The following is a 17772-nucleotide window of genomic DNA, read 5'->3' as shown; positions in this document are numbered from 1 at the left end:
GCCACTTAAGTGGCTGGTTCACTCCATGCGCTGCGGGTCGGGTCGGGTCGGGTCCGGCCTACCCCTGGACTGGGCCTGGCCCGTGTTCTATTTACACGGTTAAATCCATGTGTTCTTACATCAAGGGACTGCAATAACAAGGTAATGGATACAGTGGTATAGTTCAGAACCTACATAGCAGGCACTCAATGGAGGTTTACACAAGCCCTACAATTGACTAAGCCTAAAAAAAATTTGTTAGCCACACCAATACGTATATATACATGTATATGTGTAATACAAGCAAACCCACAAAATACATGGTCAGCACTTTGGAAACATAAACAAACCCTCAAAACTATGTGGTCAGTACTACACCATTCCATATTTAGCCCTTATTTTGAAAGACACAAACAAAAAATTAACCAGTAGTTCCAAACTACTAACTACCTCTGAACACCTAACAAATCACAATCAAACGCTAGTGTACATTCTTTTCTTATTCACAAGGTTTTATGCCGCTTCAATCCAGTATACAGAAACTAGTTCAATCCTGCAGAAACAAAAGGTAGAACAAAGGAACTTCATTAATGGCATTTAAATTTCAGAATTTGAAGAAAATCATACCAATTTGGGTTTCAAGGATTTAACCTTGAGGAGAAGACCCCGGCTCAGAACCACAAACAGATGTGAATGCATATGACATTATATCTTCTTTAGAAATGGCCACGAAGTTCAATGGAGCAGTCGATAACCTTCTTGTTTCCCTGAGATATCCATTTTCACGCCCAGAGTGCGACCTTGGTGTCGTTAGTTTAGGTGTTGCACACCCAACTGAGTTCCGGCGTGGTGTGGGAGGCATGGATCCATTTCCGTTAGCTCGTGGTGTGGGAGGCATGGATCCATTTCTGTTAGCTCGTGGTGTGGGAGGCATGGATCCATTTCCATTAGCTCGTGGTGTGGGAGGCATGGATCCATTTCCATTAGCCCGATAGCCATCTAGTTTCTTAAAGCTGTTGCTTCTTTTTGGGCTTGGCTTAGACCCATACATGGCTTCCTTCTCGGTAAGGAGCAGATCTTGAAGCTTCTTCTGATCCTGCTAAAACAAATGGAAAGGTCAATCTGTACTGTATAGGGAGAGCAAAAACCAAAAAATTCAAACTGCAAGTACAAATCAACAATTACCCGGCATTTCTTCTTCTCCTCATCTCTTAATTGCCTGGTTACTTTATAATCCTCCAATAATGAGACCAACCGGACCTTGAAATAACACCACCAAGCAGGTTTCCTTCAAAAATTGATTCTCAAAGAAGTTCATGGACATGGCAATCTAAGCAAATCTATAACTCACCCCATCATAAAGAAATGACATCTTTTGTTCACCTTCCCAGGCTAGTGTTCTGTTGATCAGATTCTCTACCATTGCTGACATTGAAGAATCAGATAAACAAAGATTAGTGGTCCTCAGATTGACAACAGAAGGTTTTACTGAAGAATGGAATACCTGGAATCTTGGTTACCATGATCCGAGCTTTTTCTGCATGTTTAAGGTTTATATGAGCACCTCTTCCTGCGCTATACCGACTCTCATCCTGAAATCCAGCACAATTGCTTATTCCAAAGCAGGCTTTCATCCTGATGACTTGAATGATCCTATTGAGCAACTATGCTATTCGTTTGACCTTTAATAAGTTTGATTAAAGTAGAAAGTACTGCAAATACAATATCACCATACAAGGAAATTAAACCTTACCTGGTTGTAGTCTTCTAGCCAATTTTCCTCCTCACAGGCTGCAAGCCACCTGTCTATTCTATCCATAATTTCTTTTCGACTAGCAGCTTCATCTTTTGCCTCAGTTATCTGTGCTTCAATACTTGCCAGAAGTTCAGAGGGATCAACAAGACCTGAACAAAAGTTAACATTGAGAAATGCATCTTCACCATTAGCTTTAGACAGCAGCTGGCAGGAAGCTGTTATACCAGAGTCAATCAAAGCGTTAGCCTTTTCAGCAGCTGTGCTTTTGTCAGGCTCAATATGTGCTCTTCTGCATATTTCCTCCAACTCGGACCTCTTTTTCATGACCAGTTCTTTCATTCTACTGGCTTTCAGTTTAGTCAGCCTCTCAACCTCAGCTGCCGCCTGACAGAAAACAAGAGGAGACCTACAGATCCATCTTCTAAATATTCAATTAAAACAGGCGTTCAGTTGACCATTAAAAGAGAAATAAGAAAAAAAAAGTTTGTAAGGCTGTCAAACCTGCTCAATAACATCTAGAGACAGAACCCCAGGCTCTGTAATTTCTGGTTCTGATGATCCAAGGATGAAAGTAATGCTTCTAAAATGACTTCTCTGTTCTTCAGGTGAGTCCATCAGATTCCAAAGTTCGAATAATGATCTCACAATATTTTTCACCTACAATTTTGGAAAAGGGATTTACTTATATAATAATAAACAAGCAAATGTACAACAGCATTAGTCTGAATCACCTTCTGAATGCGAGATTTTCTTTCTGTTTTCAACTTGAGGATGGCCTGATCTAGACCTTCCAAAGTTTTGTTGCTGATATTTCTGGATTGTTCAGGACCTGCCTCATGTAAGCTTGGATGCACTTCACTCACAGTATTCCCAAAATCCAGTCCAAGCACACCGCATAAAGAATGCACGTCATTCACATACTCCAGAACTTTATTAAGGCGACAAGACTGCAAGTGAAAATGCTAAGAAATCAGACACTAAATAAAACACACACCAATGCAACAAATGTAATGCATGGGAGCTAAGTCAGTTGTTCCAACATGCTTACTTCTTTGATATTTATCAAAGAGAAGGGAGGGGGGGGGGGGACTTTGTTCTTTGATGCAATGAGCAAGATCTTTTTATGTCCTCCGACCATAGTATTAAATCTCGTTTTGGAAGGCCATTTCGGCCAGACAAAAATTTCCAAGATACTGAAATTTCCCAGAAATTTCATCGAAATATTGTAATTTTTCTGAGTTTTGCTTGACCATTTGTGGGTGTAAACTGCTGAAATAACCAAAATTTTGACGAAACAGTGCATTTTTTAGACCGAAACGAGATTACCAAAATTTCCAAAATATTGCATTTTTTCAATTTGAGGTTGCATTTCGTTTCGACTCGACCGAAATATTCGAAATTATGACCGAAATGAAACGAAATGTTGAACTATGCCTCCAACATATAATCAGACAGATTGCTTCTATGTACCTCAGAATTTTCAATAGTAATTAGTACCATAGCAATATAATGTAGCAGTAGGATTTCAGGTCCTCAAGGCCTAATTGAGAGTCAATATTCGGCATTCTTCACTTCAAATCTTAGAAAATACCATTTTGTGCACTTGTGCTCGTCTTAGGTTAACTAATCGCACATGTTCAGTGAAGTGGCATTTATTCATTATTTCCTTTTATCTAAGGTGGCCTTTATCATTGAATTGATAAATTGGTCTTGTATTACAATGCACTTTGTAAATTAGAAACTAATGCGCAAGCTTCCAGTTTTAAGGATTGAAGTGGGAAATAAAAGTTTAAAGAATGAGTAAAGAGAGTTGATAACCATGGATACCTTTTCCTTTTGCAAGTTATGGAGACATGTCTGATATTCAGTAAGCTTTCGTAACGATAAGTCCTGTACTTCCATGGTCACAGCACCATTGGGTTGAGTGTATCCTGAAATCTCTCCACTGATCTTCTCAATCTGTGCCTTTAGATCAGAAAATTGCTTAATGCGTTCCTCTTTCTTCATTTTCAAATCTTCTACCAGTGGCGAGACTGATGCAAGTTGCTCTTTCAATGTTGCAGAAAGCTTGTCTGTTTGTGTCTGTAAATTTGACATAGTAAATAACCAGCAACAAGGATCTGTGATCACTGATATTAGTATGAAATGATATACTACTAAATGAAATCCCAATCTTATCTCCTCTATGCAGAGCATTATACTGAAGTAATACATGAATAAAAATTATAAGTGCTTTATCCAATGATGATTAGCAGGAGTAAATGATAAGTTGCACAGACAATCACTGTTTGGACATTTCTGCCTCACATACACACAGCAAACACAAATACATAGTGACATGCACAAGTTTTCACTTTTACGCAGAAGCTGTAAATTGACAGTTTAACTGCCCCCCCCCCCCCCCCCTCCCCCCTCCCGCCTCCCGCCTCCCGCCTCTCTTCTAATATAAGCTGTACTTTGCAGTACTTTTGGAGATACAGTATACCAATTGAGAGACTGAGAATATGGTCAAACAAGGAAAGTGGGACTTTAAGGGAGACACCAATGTGATGTGGAACTAGATGATGACTTGTATTAAGAAGGTTGCCAAAGAGGTTCTAGGAGAAGCAAAGGGTAGGCGTTAGGCCCCTAGAGAGACTTGGTGGTGGGATGAGGAGATCCAAGCAGTCATCAAGATCAACAAAGAGAGGTTTAAGACATGGCAACGGACTAAAGATACAGAAGATAAAAGAGGTATAATGAAGCCAGAAATGCAGCTAAGAAGATGGTGGGGATGACTAGGGCGAGGAAATATGAGGAGCTCTATATTAATCTAAACACAAAGGAAGGGGCAAAAGCTATATATAAAATAGCTAAAATGAGCGAAAGGAAGAGTAGAGACTTCGACCAGGTGAGATGTATAAAAGGGGAGGATGGAAGAGTGTTGGTATGGAATGAGGACATTGTGAGGAGATGGCATGAGTATATTTGTGAACTTCTCTGAATAGAGATAGTTCGAATATAATTGAATTGGTTACTTGCATTACTCATCAAGACACCACACTTCAAAGATATGTAAGAAACATTAGTGCGGCGGAAGTTAAAGAAGCCTTTGAAATATGAAAGTCAGCAAGACACCAGGCCCGGATGAGATCCATATAGAGGTGTGGAAGGGACTAGAAGTTCGTGGGGTATATTGGTTAATCAAGTTATTTAACAAGGTTATGATCACAAGGAAAATGCCAGATGATTGGAGGAGAAACATTTTAGTTTTGGTTTACAAAAAAAAGGGGGATGTCCAGAGCTGCAATAACTATAGAAGCATAAAACTAATGAATCATACTATGAAACTTTAGGAAAAGGTTATTGAAGTCCGTCTGAGAAGAGAGACTCATATCTCGAAGAATCAATTTGGTTTTATGCCATGTAGATCCACGATAGAAGCTATCTACCTACTGAAGAGGCTCATGGAAAGATGTAGAGTTAGAAAGAAGGATCTCCATATGATCTTTATTGACCTGGAGAAAGCCACAAAGTCCCTAGAGATTTAATCCGGCATGTTCTTACAAAGAGAGGGGTGTCAAGTAAACATATAGAAATAATTAGAGATATGTATGAGGGTATGGTGAACAGTGTGAGATCTATGGGAGGCCAGGGCAAGGAATTCTTAATTATGGTTAGGTTACACCAGGGATCAGCCCTAAGCCCTTATTTGTTTGCGTTTATTATGGATGAGTTAACTAAGAACAAGAACATCCAAGAGTAGGAACCGTGGTGTATGCTCTTCACCGATGATATCGTCTTGCTGCATGAGACAAAAATAGGGATTAATGCTAAGTTAGAGATATGGAGATCGACCTTGGAAACAAGAGGTTTTAAGATTAGTAGATCAAAGACAGAGTATATGATGTTTAACTTTAGTCACACTATGATGGATGATGACATGGTGAAAATTGAGGAGAGAGAGATACCACCAAGTGTCTATTTCAGATATCTGGGGTCTATCATACACAAAGAATGTGACATTAATGATGATGTTTCACAAAGAATTAAAATGGGATGGATGAAATAGAGAGTGTGGCTGGAGTACTGTGTGACCGAAACATTCCTTTAAAGCTTAAAGAAAAGCTCTACAGGACCATTGTCTGACCTGCTATGATGTACGGGGCGGACTGTTGGGCAGTTAAGAAGTGCCATTTAGTGAAGCTATGTGTTGCAGAGATGAGGATGTTCAGATGGATGTGCGGCAAAACTAGGAAGGATAAAGTGAGGAACGGACGTATTAGAGCTGATGTGGGAGTCGCCCCGATGAACGACAAGCTCAGAAATGTTGTCTGAGGTGGTTTGACCGTGTGTAGCGGAGGCCTAGGAATGCCCCAGTAAGGAGGAGTGATCTGATTTCAATTGAAGGAGCTAAAAGAGCTAGGGGCAGGCCTAAAATGACCATAGGTGAGGTTGTGAAGAATGACATGCATAGCCTTGGTCTTATGCCAAGTAGACCTCAGATAGAGCCTATTCGAGGCCAAGGATCCACGTCGTTGACACCATGTAGCTGAGATTTTCTTGATTTCCTGGGCTATCCTCTTTCCTCATACGTTTATTTTTCATTTTCCATCTCTCACTTTTCTTGTGTCATTTCTTCATTTCTATTCTTCATTCCTCTTACTTTCATTTCCTTTGTGTGGATCTTAGTTTTCCTTACTTTGTTTTGAAAGGATCCATGTAGCCTACCCCATTTAGTTGGGATAAGGCTGAGTTGTTGTTGTAGTTGAGAGACTGAGAACAAACTAAGATCTATTATACATTTTAACTATTGCTCAAAAAATGAGCTCAGTTGTTTATTGCAGACAAATTTGATTCCAACTAAATGTTATGGTTATTTGAGGTGAGTAATTTTTTAGGGCAGAATGTTTATCATGAAAATATTAAAAAAAAAAAAAAACAAAAGGCCATACCTAGTGCACAAGGCTCCCGCCATTGTGGGGTGTGGGGAGGGTCATAATGTATGCAACCTTACCCCTACTTTCGCAAAGAGGCTGTTTCCAGACTCGAACCCGTGACCACTTGGTCATAATGGAGCAACCTTACCCTTGCACCGTAGTGTCAAGGCGTCGCCTTTGTATCCAAGCGGTTTTGTAGGGGTCTAGGCGACTATCACCTTAGTGCAAGGTGCCTTGCACTGGTTTTATTGGTATCGAACCTGATTCTAACACTTATTTATGTCAAATATCATTTACTTAAGATTTTATTCATAAATAAGAAAATACCCCCTATTTGAATCCAATAAAGATAGTTAAAAAATCAAATTCCAAAAGGATAAAAAGTCAACCCCCAATTCAATAACAAAAACTGGATCGACGGTATGTGAAATTTTCAACTTTCAAATGTTGGGGTTTTTCTCAATTCTAAAACTTCCATAAAATTGAATATGGTAAAACATTGTTAAAAACCAAAAGTGCGGTAAAATATTTATTCGTTTTGATATCTAAAGAAATATTTTCATTCATAATGATATTGATAGCATTTGCGAATACAAAAAAAGGTCTGATCGAAACATAATTTCTTCAATATAAATCAGACTTAAGCAATTTTGGATTTGTTGGAAAGCTGGATTTGTGCTCTACCTAATGCAAAAAAGTCTCATATAAAAATAAAATCGTTTGATTAGTCAAACTGCTTAGAGAACATGAACATTTCTCTAAATCGAGAGCAATTTAATTATTTACAGATAATATCATATTTTCTAAGAACAGTATAAACCAAATGTGAGACTATTATAAACCAATTGTATATTTTAATTGTTTCAAATTTCTAATAGCTTGCTTCTTCAGTTTTGCTGTCTTCTAGTTCTATGCTTACTTTTTTATGACTTCATGTGGCTAATAATGATTTTTTATGACTTGATGTGGCTTAATGTTGATTTTTGATGACTTGATGTGGCTTACTGTTGATTTTAGATGACTTGAGGCTCAATGTTGATTTTTAATGATATAAGGTGTATATTATAGCATACTAAAATAACGTAGCATACTAATTAATGTTAGAAAAGGGGGGAAATAAAAAATAACTCTTGGGGGCACCTTGGTCGCCTAAACTCTTAGGCACCCCTCCACCTCCTTGGGTCGCCTTGCCACCTTGACAATTATGCGTTGCACCAAGGCCCGCTCTCTTATCATGAAAATATAGCAATGCACAAATATCGGTTTAGTTCCTATAGACATGAGATACTATGTTACAATGAAAACTTATCTTATTTGAGTTTACAATCAAGCAAATAAGATGATATGATGTTGCAGTCACCTTAGAAGGCCTAACTAATTATTACCTGGAAAAAAAACACATAAGTAGAAAATTCAGTTATAAAACAGAAAAATCAAAAGGAGTTCCATGGACAAATCACTCTACAAGAGTAAAAGCAGGTTACTCTGCATATAATAAAAAATAAAATAAAAAGGGATCAACAGTAATAAAGTAGAGGGGGAAAAGGCCATTTAAGAGATGCATAACAAAATCAAAGGAACAAAGAGATGGCATGGAATATGATGGATATTGTATTGCAGAAGCAAAAGTGAAAACCAAAGGGGAATGCACAAGATAAAAAAAGAAAGGGGCAAGGAGTAGTCAATTTTGACCATTGCAAAATCTTAGCAAGAATATCCACTTCCAGGCATGGAGTATGGGCCGAGAAACAACATCCAACGCTGCCTTTCATTTGTCAGCATAGAAGAACTATTTCAAATGCATAAGCCTAGTCAGGAAAAGAGATGTCAGAACACATCCATGGGATGGGATGAGATTTCCAATCAAAGATTCTTGTACTTTGTGTTGCAGAGGACAGCAAAAGTCAAGATCATCCAAAATTAGTTTGGACCTTCATTTTTTCTCCAATGCCCTGAAAATTTTGCCCCTTCCACTCTGTGTGCATATCTGTCCACCCTTTTGGTACTTTTGGTTACTTATGATTAGTTTCAGATGCCAGGGTGGAGAGATCGAATTACATACTATGATAAATAAGTAGTAGGTCAAGATCGGGAAAGAGTCCTCACATAGAATTATTTAATTTAATAGTTTCTTAGTAATTACAGTTAGCAGCAATTATGTAATCATGCAGAACTTGTCCTTGGGTTTGAGTTCATCATGAATGTGATTCTTATTTCATATAATTCCGTCTATCATGGTCTTTGAGGTATTTTATTCAATTTAGAATAAACGAGTGGCTGGATGGATATCGGAGAAGTCTATTTAAGGTTGTAATTGCTTCAACTCAAGCTTAATAAATTAGAGATTTCAGCTGTTGAACAAGTTGCCTTAAAAAACGTGATTGCTTCAACTAACTTCATTGCTTCATCTCTTCATCCTCTTTTATCTTTTATTTTTTCCAGAATTTTCAGCCTTTCATGCCGTTAATATATCCTTGTTCACCACTATAATTTAGACAAAACCCACGACCCTACACCATTCTTTGGATCATCATTCAATTCTAACATATAAATGGCGTACCCGGTGCACGAGGCTCCCACCACTGCGGTGTCTGGGGAGGGTCATAATGTACGCAGCCTTACCCCTGCTTTCACAGAGAGGCTGTTTCCAAACTCAAACCCATGATCACTTGGTCACAATGGAGCAACCTTACCGTTGCACACTTGCACCAACAAAAATTACAATGCTGCACCTGCTTAAGATTCAGAGTTTATCCTTTTCTGCATGTATGGAGAAATCATTCTTTCATATGAAAACTGTATGAAACCTAGATGCACCACCTATGAAAGAAAAGGAAACCAAGAAGACCATATCCTTCATTTCTTTCCAGACCTTTTGCTGAAATCAAACCTAACCATAGTTCTCATAATTGCACCCCCAATTGAAATTCTAACTCTTACCAGCAGTATTTCTACCAATACAACTCCTTTTACCAATCACATCAATTGCTTAAATTTAAGCCATGCATTCCAATTTGCACTTCCACTTTAAACCCAGAATTGCAAGGCTGAGTGCTTTCATCAAGTTCTTATGTCAGTCATCTTACTGTTAAATTGAAAAATTCAATTCTTCCTTTCTCTCCATCTCAATGACTTATGTTTCCAGAACTTGTAAGACGAGACCATAAAGCATGCAAATTCATGTATCAGATTCAGAGGAAGGGATGGAGAATTCTACACAATCCATGGTTTACTCTACTATTGTATGATTCTGTATGCATTTAATTTCACCAAGTGAACAGGATGGATGAAGAATCAGGATTCAAGGTTGAGTTATAGTCCAGAAACGCCAAAGTCTATTGCCATAAATTTAGGGATTCAGCTCTCAGACAGAATCAGAGTGTTCACAACTACTTTTGCGAATGTTCCGACAGGAAGAAGTCGTACATGCATAGTTTTCCTACAAACACTTGTTAGCACCTTAACTCCAGTCCCAGCTTCCTAACTTTGCTACTCCAACATCAACAATTACTGTCACATTTTCAATTTCTATGCACTGACTTTGCAACTATTTGATACAAAATTAATGGTGTTGAGGAAGACAATGGTGGGGGAAAAAATTAATTTGATTTGCATCCTAGGTTCTACTCACATATTTTAAAACAAAAAAATTGGACAACTAACAAGTATAAGAAAAAAAATGTCTCCATGTATTCACTGCACTTCTTTCTACTCTCAAAGACCAAAAAAGTAAAAATAAAAATTGGTTTTTTTTTAACTCTCAAGTCATGAATATTTATTTATTCACATGCAACAAAAAATTGGGCATGTGTTGATGGAACTGCCAAGTCCCCCAAGCTTAGTAGAATTAGCACCATATCTGCTAACTTGGCAGCTCATATGGAGAACAAAAACCAGACAAGTAGGGCACCTACTCCTGCATTAAAAACTAAATCCAGAAGGATTTTGCCACGCAGCATAAATGAAGCCCGCATTTTTGGCTGTTTTCACTTAATCTGGACCATTGAAAGTTTCTCTGCAGTTTCTTTTTCCCCATATTGTGGTGTCTAAGTCAAGGAGGATGGGTTGAGATTAATTTTGATGATTGCCCATTTTTCAAGCAGAAGGATCAGATTTCTGGTGAACCAAAGGTCTCCTCACTACAATGCCCTGTTCATTCAGAGACAAAAACTCTGGAGGAAAAATAAAATAAATAAACAGCAGGGAGTGGAAAAGGAGATTAGTTATATTCATGGATGAATGTAAGAGGCCAAGAACTAGGAGGAAAGATGGCCATAATCTGGTTTTGTTCCCATATCGAACGTACCTGGGTGTTAAGGGCAAGCTCCCCAAGAGCAGCCATAAGCGCTGAAAGCTCTGCTTCCTTGACCGCAACAGACTGACGGAGGCGTGCCCTGGCATTGCTCGCCTCATCAACCTTTCTCCTGTACACTTGCAGGCACTCCCTTTCAAGTTCCAACAGCACGCGGTCCTTCTCCAGTTCTGTCTCACCGACCTCATTCCATATGTGCTGCTCTCACAGGCATTGGCGAAATAAACTTCAGAACATTCTTTCTTTTGGCTCGAAGAGCAAAAGACCAGTAAATAATGAGAATTTAGGATGAAAGAAACAATAATGACAGAATTACATAAATTTCGTAAAACCATCGGATGGAATCTGTGAGAAACATGCAAACCAAACAAAACCAGAAAAATTAAATGAATAAGTATTGTCGCAGCCGGTAGAGAAGGCACGATTTCTTGAAAACATCTCACGAAAATGAGAAAAGGAAAATGATAGACTTGTGCACTTTACCTTCGAAATCTTCTACTACTATTTAAATATTCTCAGTTAACAAAAAGGAAAGAGAATGATAAGAAATCAATTATTTTTCATAGAATTGAGTAATTCTGCAACCCTGCAGGTTACTTTCCCAAAGAACACAATTCAAAGTCATGTTATGATTCCACAAAATTTAACAAATTCTTATCTCCTTTTGTTCTTTCAAATTTTAAGTAAACCCGCCGCTTCTTTCCACTAAGAACAATAATCTCCCACAACTTTACATCAGAACTCATCATGAAAAAGAGAAGCAAAGAAGAATTGAGTTAGAGTTGAAACCGAAAAGAAAAGAAAAGATGACAATGATGAAGGAGGTGAGGAATACATACCTGAAGCTCTCTGAGTAAAGCACTGCAAGTGGAGTCCGTATGGACACTGGTAAGGCTCCCAAGCAAATGCATTTGGACGGACACGAACTCTTCTTCACTCTTCGAGAAAAAACTCTCTGTAAAGAGGGATAGAACACGGGCAGAGCTCGGAAAGGAGAAAAAGGCAAAGTCCTAGCTCTTCTTCCACCAGAAACAAGAACTCCCCAAGTTCCAAGTTCCAAGTTCCAACCAACACCACGAACAGATATATTAAAAAAATAAAACTTGCAGGACTAAAAGAGTCAAAGCTCAAAGAGGAAGATAGAGACGCAGGAAAAGTTCGAGCAGAGCTCGAAATTCCAATTTTGAAAGTTAAAAAGTCGAAGAAATTAAGCAAGCCATATGGGTAGCTCTCTTCGTTTCAACAACCAGATCTAAAGCTCAGTCGCAACAGAAACACCATTAACGACCTCAGCAATTACTGTAACAAGAAACGTAGAGGTTGGATAGTCAAATTACCGAGATTGTCAAGAAAAAAACCGCTATTAATGAACCTACATCATACAGAAACCCACACGTACCATAGAGAGAGCGAGAGCTAGGCAGCCTAAGCTTTCACCTCAAGAGGAGCTAAAATGAATTATTGGTGAAAGGTCACAGAGATTGCGAAACGGCATGTTAGTAATAGTAGCGGGGATCTCAAGGGTTTATGGGAATTGCAGAAAGTAGCGGATGAAAAGAAAGTATTAAAATAGAACAAATGGAGAAAAAGGAGTCAGCTTTGAGAGTGTTTTACAGAAAGCGAACTCAAAACTCCACAGCTTTCAGGTGTCGCCGTCGAAAGGACAGGAGCTAAATTATTATTAAATGTATTCTTCGTTAATTATTCTCATTGATCAATTGTGGCAATTAATCATTAAGAGAGGAATTTATGGTGCTTCTCACTCTACTTGCATAATTGCACCTGAGCTTAGCTGCACTAGGATTTTACTGCCGTTTTCGACACTGACTTAAAAGTCGGATTGATGGACGGCTCAGTTTCAAAGTATTAAAAAGACCGATAGGATGCCGATTCCAATCCGGATCAGACAGGATCGATCCCGAACTCCCAATAACGCTAGAATTAGTTGATAGATTATGGTTGTGTTTGGTATACATTATTTGAATGTATTCTAGGTTGATTTTATATTCTGGAATGCTAAAAATAGTTATTTTATTGTGAAAATGCAAAATCAATCTAGAATGCATACTAAACACAGTGATTCCAAGGTTTTTGAGAGTGATTAGCCATATCAAATTGATCCTAATCGTAACAAGGATCGATGACGAATGATTCACCCGATTCTTCAAACATTGCTCAATTTCTTCTACGTTGGTCTTCTAACTAGAATTGAAGTTTGGGTTTGAATTAAATGTGATCCGAATCCGACTCGTTAGTTATTTTTTTAATGAAAAAAATATGAATTACAAGGGGAAACCAATTAAGGAAATCTTCACTCAATTCTTGCTTTATTTTCCATATTTTTTTTCAAATAAAAATGATGTCATTATTTAATGGGTTACACTTCAGTGATAAAAAATGAAAGCTCAATATCGCGACAGAAAATTGTTTGTGGGACGTCCTGACCCACGTACAGCGATTGACTTGCAAAATGCAAAGGAAAGGGGACACTAGAGGTAGTTGGAGCGGACTCTGACGAGGATTCTCCAATGCCTAAGTTAGTTCTCTAACAGCAATTAAGAATAACAGAGCAAATTCACACAACTTTTAGATCTCCCTTATCAGCTCAATTGAGGTCTTATTTATATTGTGGTACCTTGTGGTGTAAGGTGGTGTTCAGAGTGCTTGACTAAGTCATCTTCCCAAGTTAGTAGTTTTCTTTTGGGAGATAAGATAAGTATGGAGAGTCCGATTATGGGGGGTTTCCATTGTGGAATTCTTGGGGAGATTCCCTTGCTAATTTGAGAGTTCAATCCCAATTTTATAGATCTTTTCGAGCCATTAAGAGGAGGTGATGCTTGTTTCCTATTCTGAGTATGACGCTAATAGTAAGTGCTTGATTCGGAGTTGGGTTTTGTTTGGAGAGTTATGACTTGGCACGAGGGTCCACCTCATCAATCTTCTCTGAGATCTGCATTGTCCATGTGTCACATTTTGAGTGGTTGGTTTATTTTACCCGTATTAGAGGCCCCTCACTCCCTCAGCTCTGATATGAGTTGTGGAAGTACCTTCTCCATATTTGAACTGCTTTGGGTATTTCTGTAGGTCATAAGGCGTGAGTTAATGAGATGGTCGTTGTCTCGAGAATCCATGAAGCTTTTTTGCGGTCACCATTAGAGCTTTTCAAATTTTGAGGGTTCTCGATTTTTGTGTCTGTCATTTCTACACTTTTACTACTTCTCGAGGAGTCAAAGGGATGTTGACACGTCGCCTAATCCCATCAAATCCAGAAAACCCCTGTATCTGGGTCGTTTGTGAAAGCGCATCCAGGCCGTTGTATCAACTATACATGGAGACCATTTGCTTCCCTTGCAAGCTTTTATTTCTGTATTCCATCTTTCTTGATCCCTTCTTCTATGTTTTACCTTCTCGGGAGGTCATCGTGCTACCCTTTGGCTTCCAGTAGCTCATGGTTAGAGTATTTTGCTCATTTCTTTGTGTTCTTCATGACTTTAACCAATCAGTAAGTTTTTCCATTGCTCTTCCTTCTTCAGAATGTTTGGCTCTAGTGTCTTTGCCTCTAATAGGGGATTGGCCAAGGGTGCTCCTGGACTTGTCCATAGTATGGGTTCGGAATCTGATTCTGAAAAAATTTCTCCCTCTATTTCTTCCACTAGCACCCCCAAAATCCAGGTTGTCAAGGATCCTAGACCCATTTTACCAAAAAAAGGAAAAGTTCCTGCAAAATGCCCAAAAGGGGGTGATAAGGCTGGTGTCTCTACTACTTCTGGCAGTGACAGTATGTTTTTAGCTGCTAGACTGTTTGCGACTGCTAATGTGAGGAGCTCCATGGATGAGGACTCCCTTGGATCCCTTAGGGATACATATTCTATTCCTCTTGGGATTAGTCTTAGGGTACCTGAATCCCAAGAAAAGTCTTGTATGGTTAAGGCAAGGGAGGATTGCCAATATGAACATATGTTTGAGGCGGGCTTCCACTTCCTGGTCCATGATGTCGCCTATGTCGTCTATGTCATCCTACGGTATTACAGGTTGCTGCTTGCCTAGATTGCCCCCAATGGCTGGAGGTACATATTCAGGTTCGCGGCCTTTTTTGCAAGGTTAGGAAAGCGGGCATTTGTCGAGCTCTTTGCTAATCTTTTCTCCCTCAAGAAGCATAACTTTGGGCGATGATGGTTTTTATTTCCCTGCTCGGCCTTGGATGAAGGTGAAGATTTTGGCGAACTTGCCAACCTTCAACCACAAATTAAAGTGTAGGTTCTTCTTCACCAAAATCAACTTGTTTCCTCCTAAGCTTGTGTGGTCGGAGCCAGATACCCCCACTGCCAATGAACTTGGGCTCTGAGGTCATGAAATCCATTGAGCTGGCTCTCTCGACCGAGCAGTTTGACTTGAGGGAGCTTGGGGAGGAGTCCATTCTCATAGATCTTGGATTGACCTGAGCCGAGGTGAGTCTCGGTGAGCCTTAGTGGCTTTAGCTTCTTCTTTCCCCTTTTCTTTGGTATCTTTTGATTACTAACCTGCACCTCAGCGTCCTACAATGAAGTTGGACCCAAATAGGTTGGACTCTATGCTGAAGAGAAAAGCTGAAGACAAGAGCCAACCTTTGCCTTCTGGGATACAGATTTCTTTTGAAGGACTCAAACCCTTTGGAGGGCCCATTCCGGCCCGACCAGCAGTGATGATCTAAATAAGAGGTAAAAGACCTTGGAGGCAAGCTCTAGCTCATCTTCGGCTTCTTGGGATAAAGGCAAGGAGCCTGCTGTAGACATGGGTAAGAAGCATGTTATTGTTGACCCTCCTCCCCCTAAGAAAGTTTAAGGGAATTTCAATAAAGGATGGGGGTGAAGCCCGAGATAATCTAGGGTTCGACCCACGACCACTCGCCCCCGCTAGTTGTCATGAGGAGGCCCCCTTTACACTCTTGGGGTTGAGAAAGATAGGTCCGGGCAACTCGTGGTTACCTTCACCAAGTGTCCTCTAGATAAGTCTTTTTTTGTTCCCTCGTGGGGGTTTTTATGCTGACAAGTCAGTGCACGAGTCTGTCGGGATGGCCCGGGAGCTCCTCTTTGAGGGCCACCTAGAGAGAGATATTGTGCACATTTGGGAGCTGGATGATAAGAAGTTGGTCCAAAGGGCCTTTCAATCGTTGGCCTTGGTAAGCCTGTCTTTACGAATTTTGTCTTTGCTTTTTCATGTTGTATGTCTAAGTAGCGATGTAAATGGATCAAATACAGATCAGATGTGATTTCATGACCGAATAAAGATATCCCTAAATAGATACGAATGCAAATCGAATTTGAATTTTTGACTATTCGTTCACATCCCTGACTTATGTAATCGAGACCTTCCTCCCCCAAAAAACACAATTCACTCTCAATCCATGTCTCTTAGTTGTCATAGTCTCATGATTCTCATTTCCTCAGTCCTTGGAACTTGTTGAATCTTTAAAAAGCCTCAAGATCATTAGTTACTTTATTTTTTATTATTAGTTAGAAATCTATTCGGATTGGATAAATTTTTTCCAGATTATTCGAATTATTTTCTAGATATCTCTAAACGGATACGGATGCCCTAAATGAATACGAATGCAAATTGATTCGGATTTACAAATATTCGTTTACATCCCTATGTTTAACACTTGTTTTCTCAGGCCATTATTCATGGCGCCGAGCTCTTTGATCGGTTCGATTTTACCTCAGGCCACTATCGTGCACTGGAAATTGATAATAGAACGCTCCAATCACAATTTGATGAGGTGATGAGGACGGGGGAGAACAAGTTTGCCAAGCTACACACTGAGAATCGCAAGCTTGAGGCCAAGATGAAGGGCTTGAACGAAGCCAAGCTTAGTGCTGAGAAGAGAGCATCTGAGGCCAAGAAGCAACTAAGGGCGTTAGAGGATAAATTATTCGAGGCTGAGGCTGACAAAGCCCTTGCCATTTCTGTGGTGGAGGACAAGGTCGGGACAAGAAGGAGGTGGCCCAAGCTATCGCGGAGTACAAAGCTTCTCCAAAGTTTGAGGAGGAGGTGTATGAAGCCAGCCTTGACGCATATACCTCTAGTATCAAGAAGGTGGTCCACCTTTATGTCCAAGGGGCAGAGCCTAGGTTCAACTTCAAAGGCTTGGATGGACTTCCTTCGGAATTAGCCGAGGTCCCGTAGCCTAATGCCAAGAATGCGGTCGTGCATGCCACTATCAAGGCTGATGCTACTATTGAGATCAGAGGCTCAGCTCTCCCCCTAACCAATGCCGCCCCTTCTGATGCTCAAAGTTGAAGGTGTTTTTTAACTTGTAAAAAAAAAAAAAAAAAAACCTTTTGCACACTTTTTGCCAATGCATTTCTTTGTATTATGCTCCTTGTCAAATTATGACTTCGTACCTTGCTTAGGTTGTTAACCCCTGAAGACTTGGGTATGTGTCTTTGTCTTGGAGGCTTTCTCACGACTTCATGCCTAGCTTCAGTCGTCACACCCCTAAGGCCTTCTTGGACATATGCCTCTGCCTTGGAGGTCTTTTCATGACTTCGTACCTAGCTTAGGTTGTCGCATCCCTAAGGTCTTTGGCACATGACTTCTTGCCTAGCTTAGGTCATCGCATCCTTAAGGTCATTGGTGCATGCCTCACTAGGGAGGTCTTCCCTATGAATCTTGTTTGGCGTGGATCAACTGTTCCTAAGGCCTGCATAGTGTATTTGTCTAAATTTGCATGCCATTATGTGCCTAAAAGGGTGCATAGTGTATTTGCCTCAGTTTACATACCATTATGTGCATGAGAGGCTGCACAACGTATTTGTCTCGATTTA

General features: G+C 39.7%; 1 protein-coding gene across 5 annotated transcripts; it reads right to left on the bottom strand.

Annotated features, from left to right (window-relative positions):
• Positions 1–319: 319 nt before the first annotated feature.
• Positions 320–12365, bottom strand: LOC122669160 (65-kDa microtubule-associated protein 6-like). 5 transcript variants are annotated; one of them, XR_006333973.1, is made up of 14 exons: positions 11806–12364; positions 11299–11311; positions 10961–11169; positions 3563–3817; positions 2467–2682; positions 2237–2392; positions 1960–2119; positions 1733–1884; positions 1484–1571; positions 1331–1404; positions 1165–1239; positions 949–1075; positions 631–842; positions 320–532 (listed from the first exon to the last, which is right to left on the bottom strand). XR_006333973.1 is itself a non-coding variant. In XM_043865843.1 (13 exons), the coding sequence occupies exons 1-13, from the start codon at positions 11875–11877 to the stop codon at positions 790–792; spliced, it is 1650 nt and encodes a 549-aa protein (XP_043721778.1). In that variant the 5' UTR covers positions 11878–12364; the 3' UTR covers positions 549–789. The 5 variants fall into 5 exon arrangements, 2 of the variants coding, with proteins under 2 accessions (XP_043721778.1, XP_043721779.1); XR_006333975.1 differs by having other exon boundaries at positions 10961–11164; positions 11806–11906; XR_006333974.1 differs by lacking the exon at positions 11299–11311 and having other exon boundaries at positions 10961–11164.
• Between the last annotated feature and the right edge of the window lie 5407 nt (positions 12366–17772).

The sequence above is a fragment of the Telopea speciosissima genome, chromosome 7 (assembly GCF_018873765.1).
Source record: "Telopea speciosissima isolate NSW1024214 ecotype Mountain lineage chromosome 7, Tspe_v1, whole genome shotgun sequence".
Classification (NCBI taxonomy): Eukaryota; Viridiplantae; Streptophyta; class Magnoliopsida; order Proteales; family Proteaceae; genus Telopea; species Telopea speciosissima.
The sequence above is the reverse complement of the archived record's forward strand: the minus strand, read 5'-3'. Positions and strand labels throughout refer to the sequence as shown.

Excerpts from the sequence above, each read along its gene's own strand:
- LOC122669160 (XM_043865844.1), bottom strand. The coding sequence starts at position 11,877 with ATGCATTTGCTTGGGAGCCTTACCAGTGTCCATACGGACTCCACTTGC. Across the intron at positions 11,165-11,805 it reads CTTTACTCAGAGAGCTTCAG|CACATATGGAATGAGGTCGG; the intron begins GTATGTATTCCT and ends CTGTGAGAGCAG. Across the intron at positions 2,120-2,236 it reads CTCTAGATGTTATTGAGCAG|GCGGCAGCTGAGGTTGAGAG; the intron begins GTTTGACAGCCT and ends GTTTTCTGTCAG.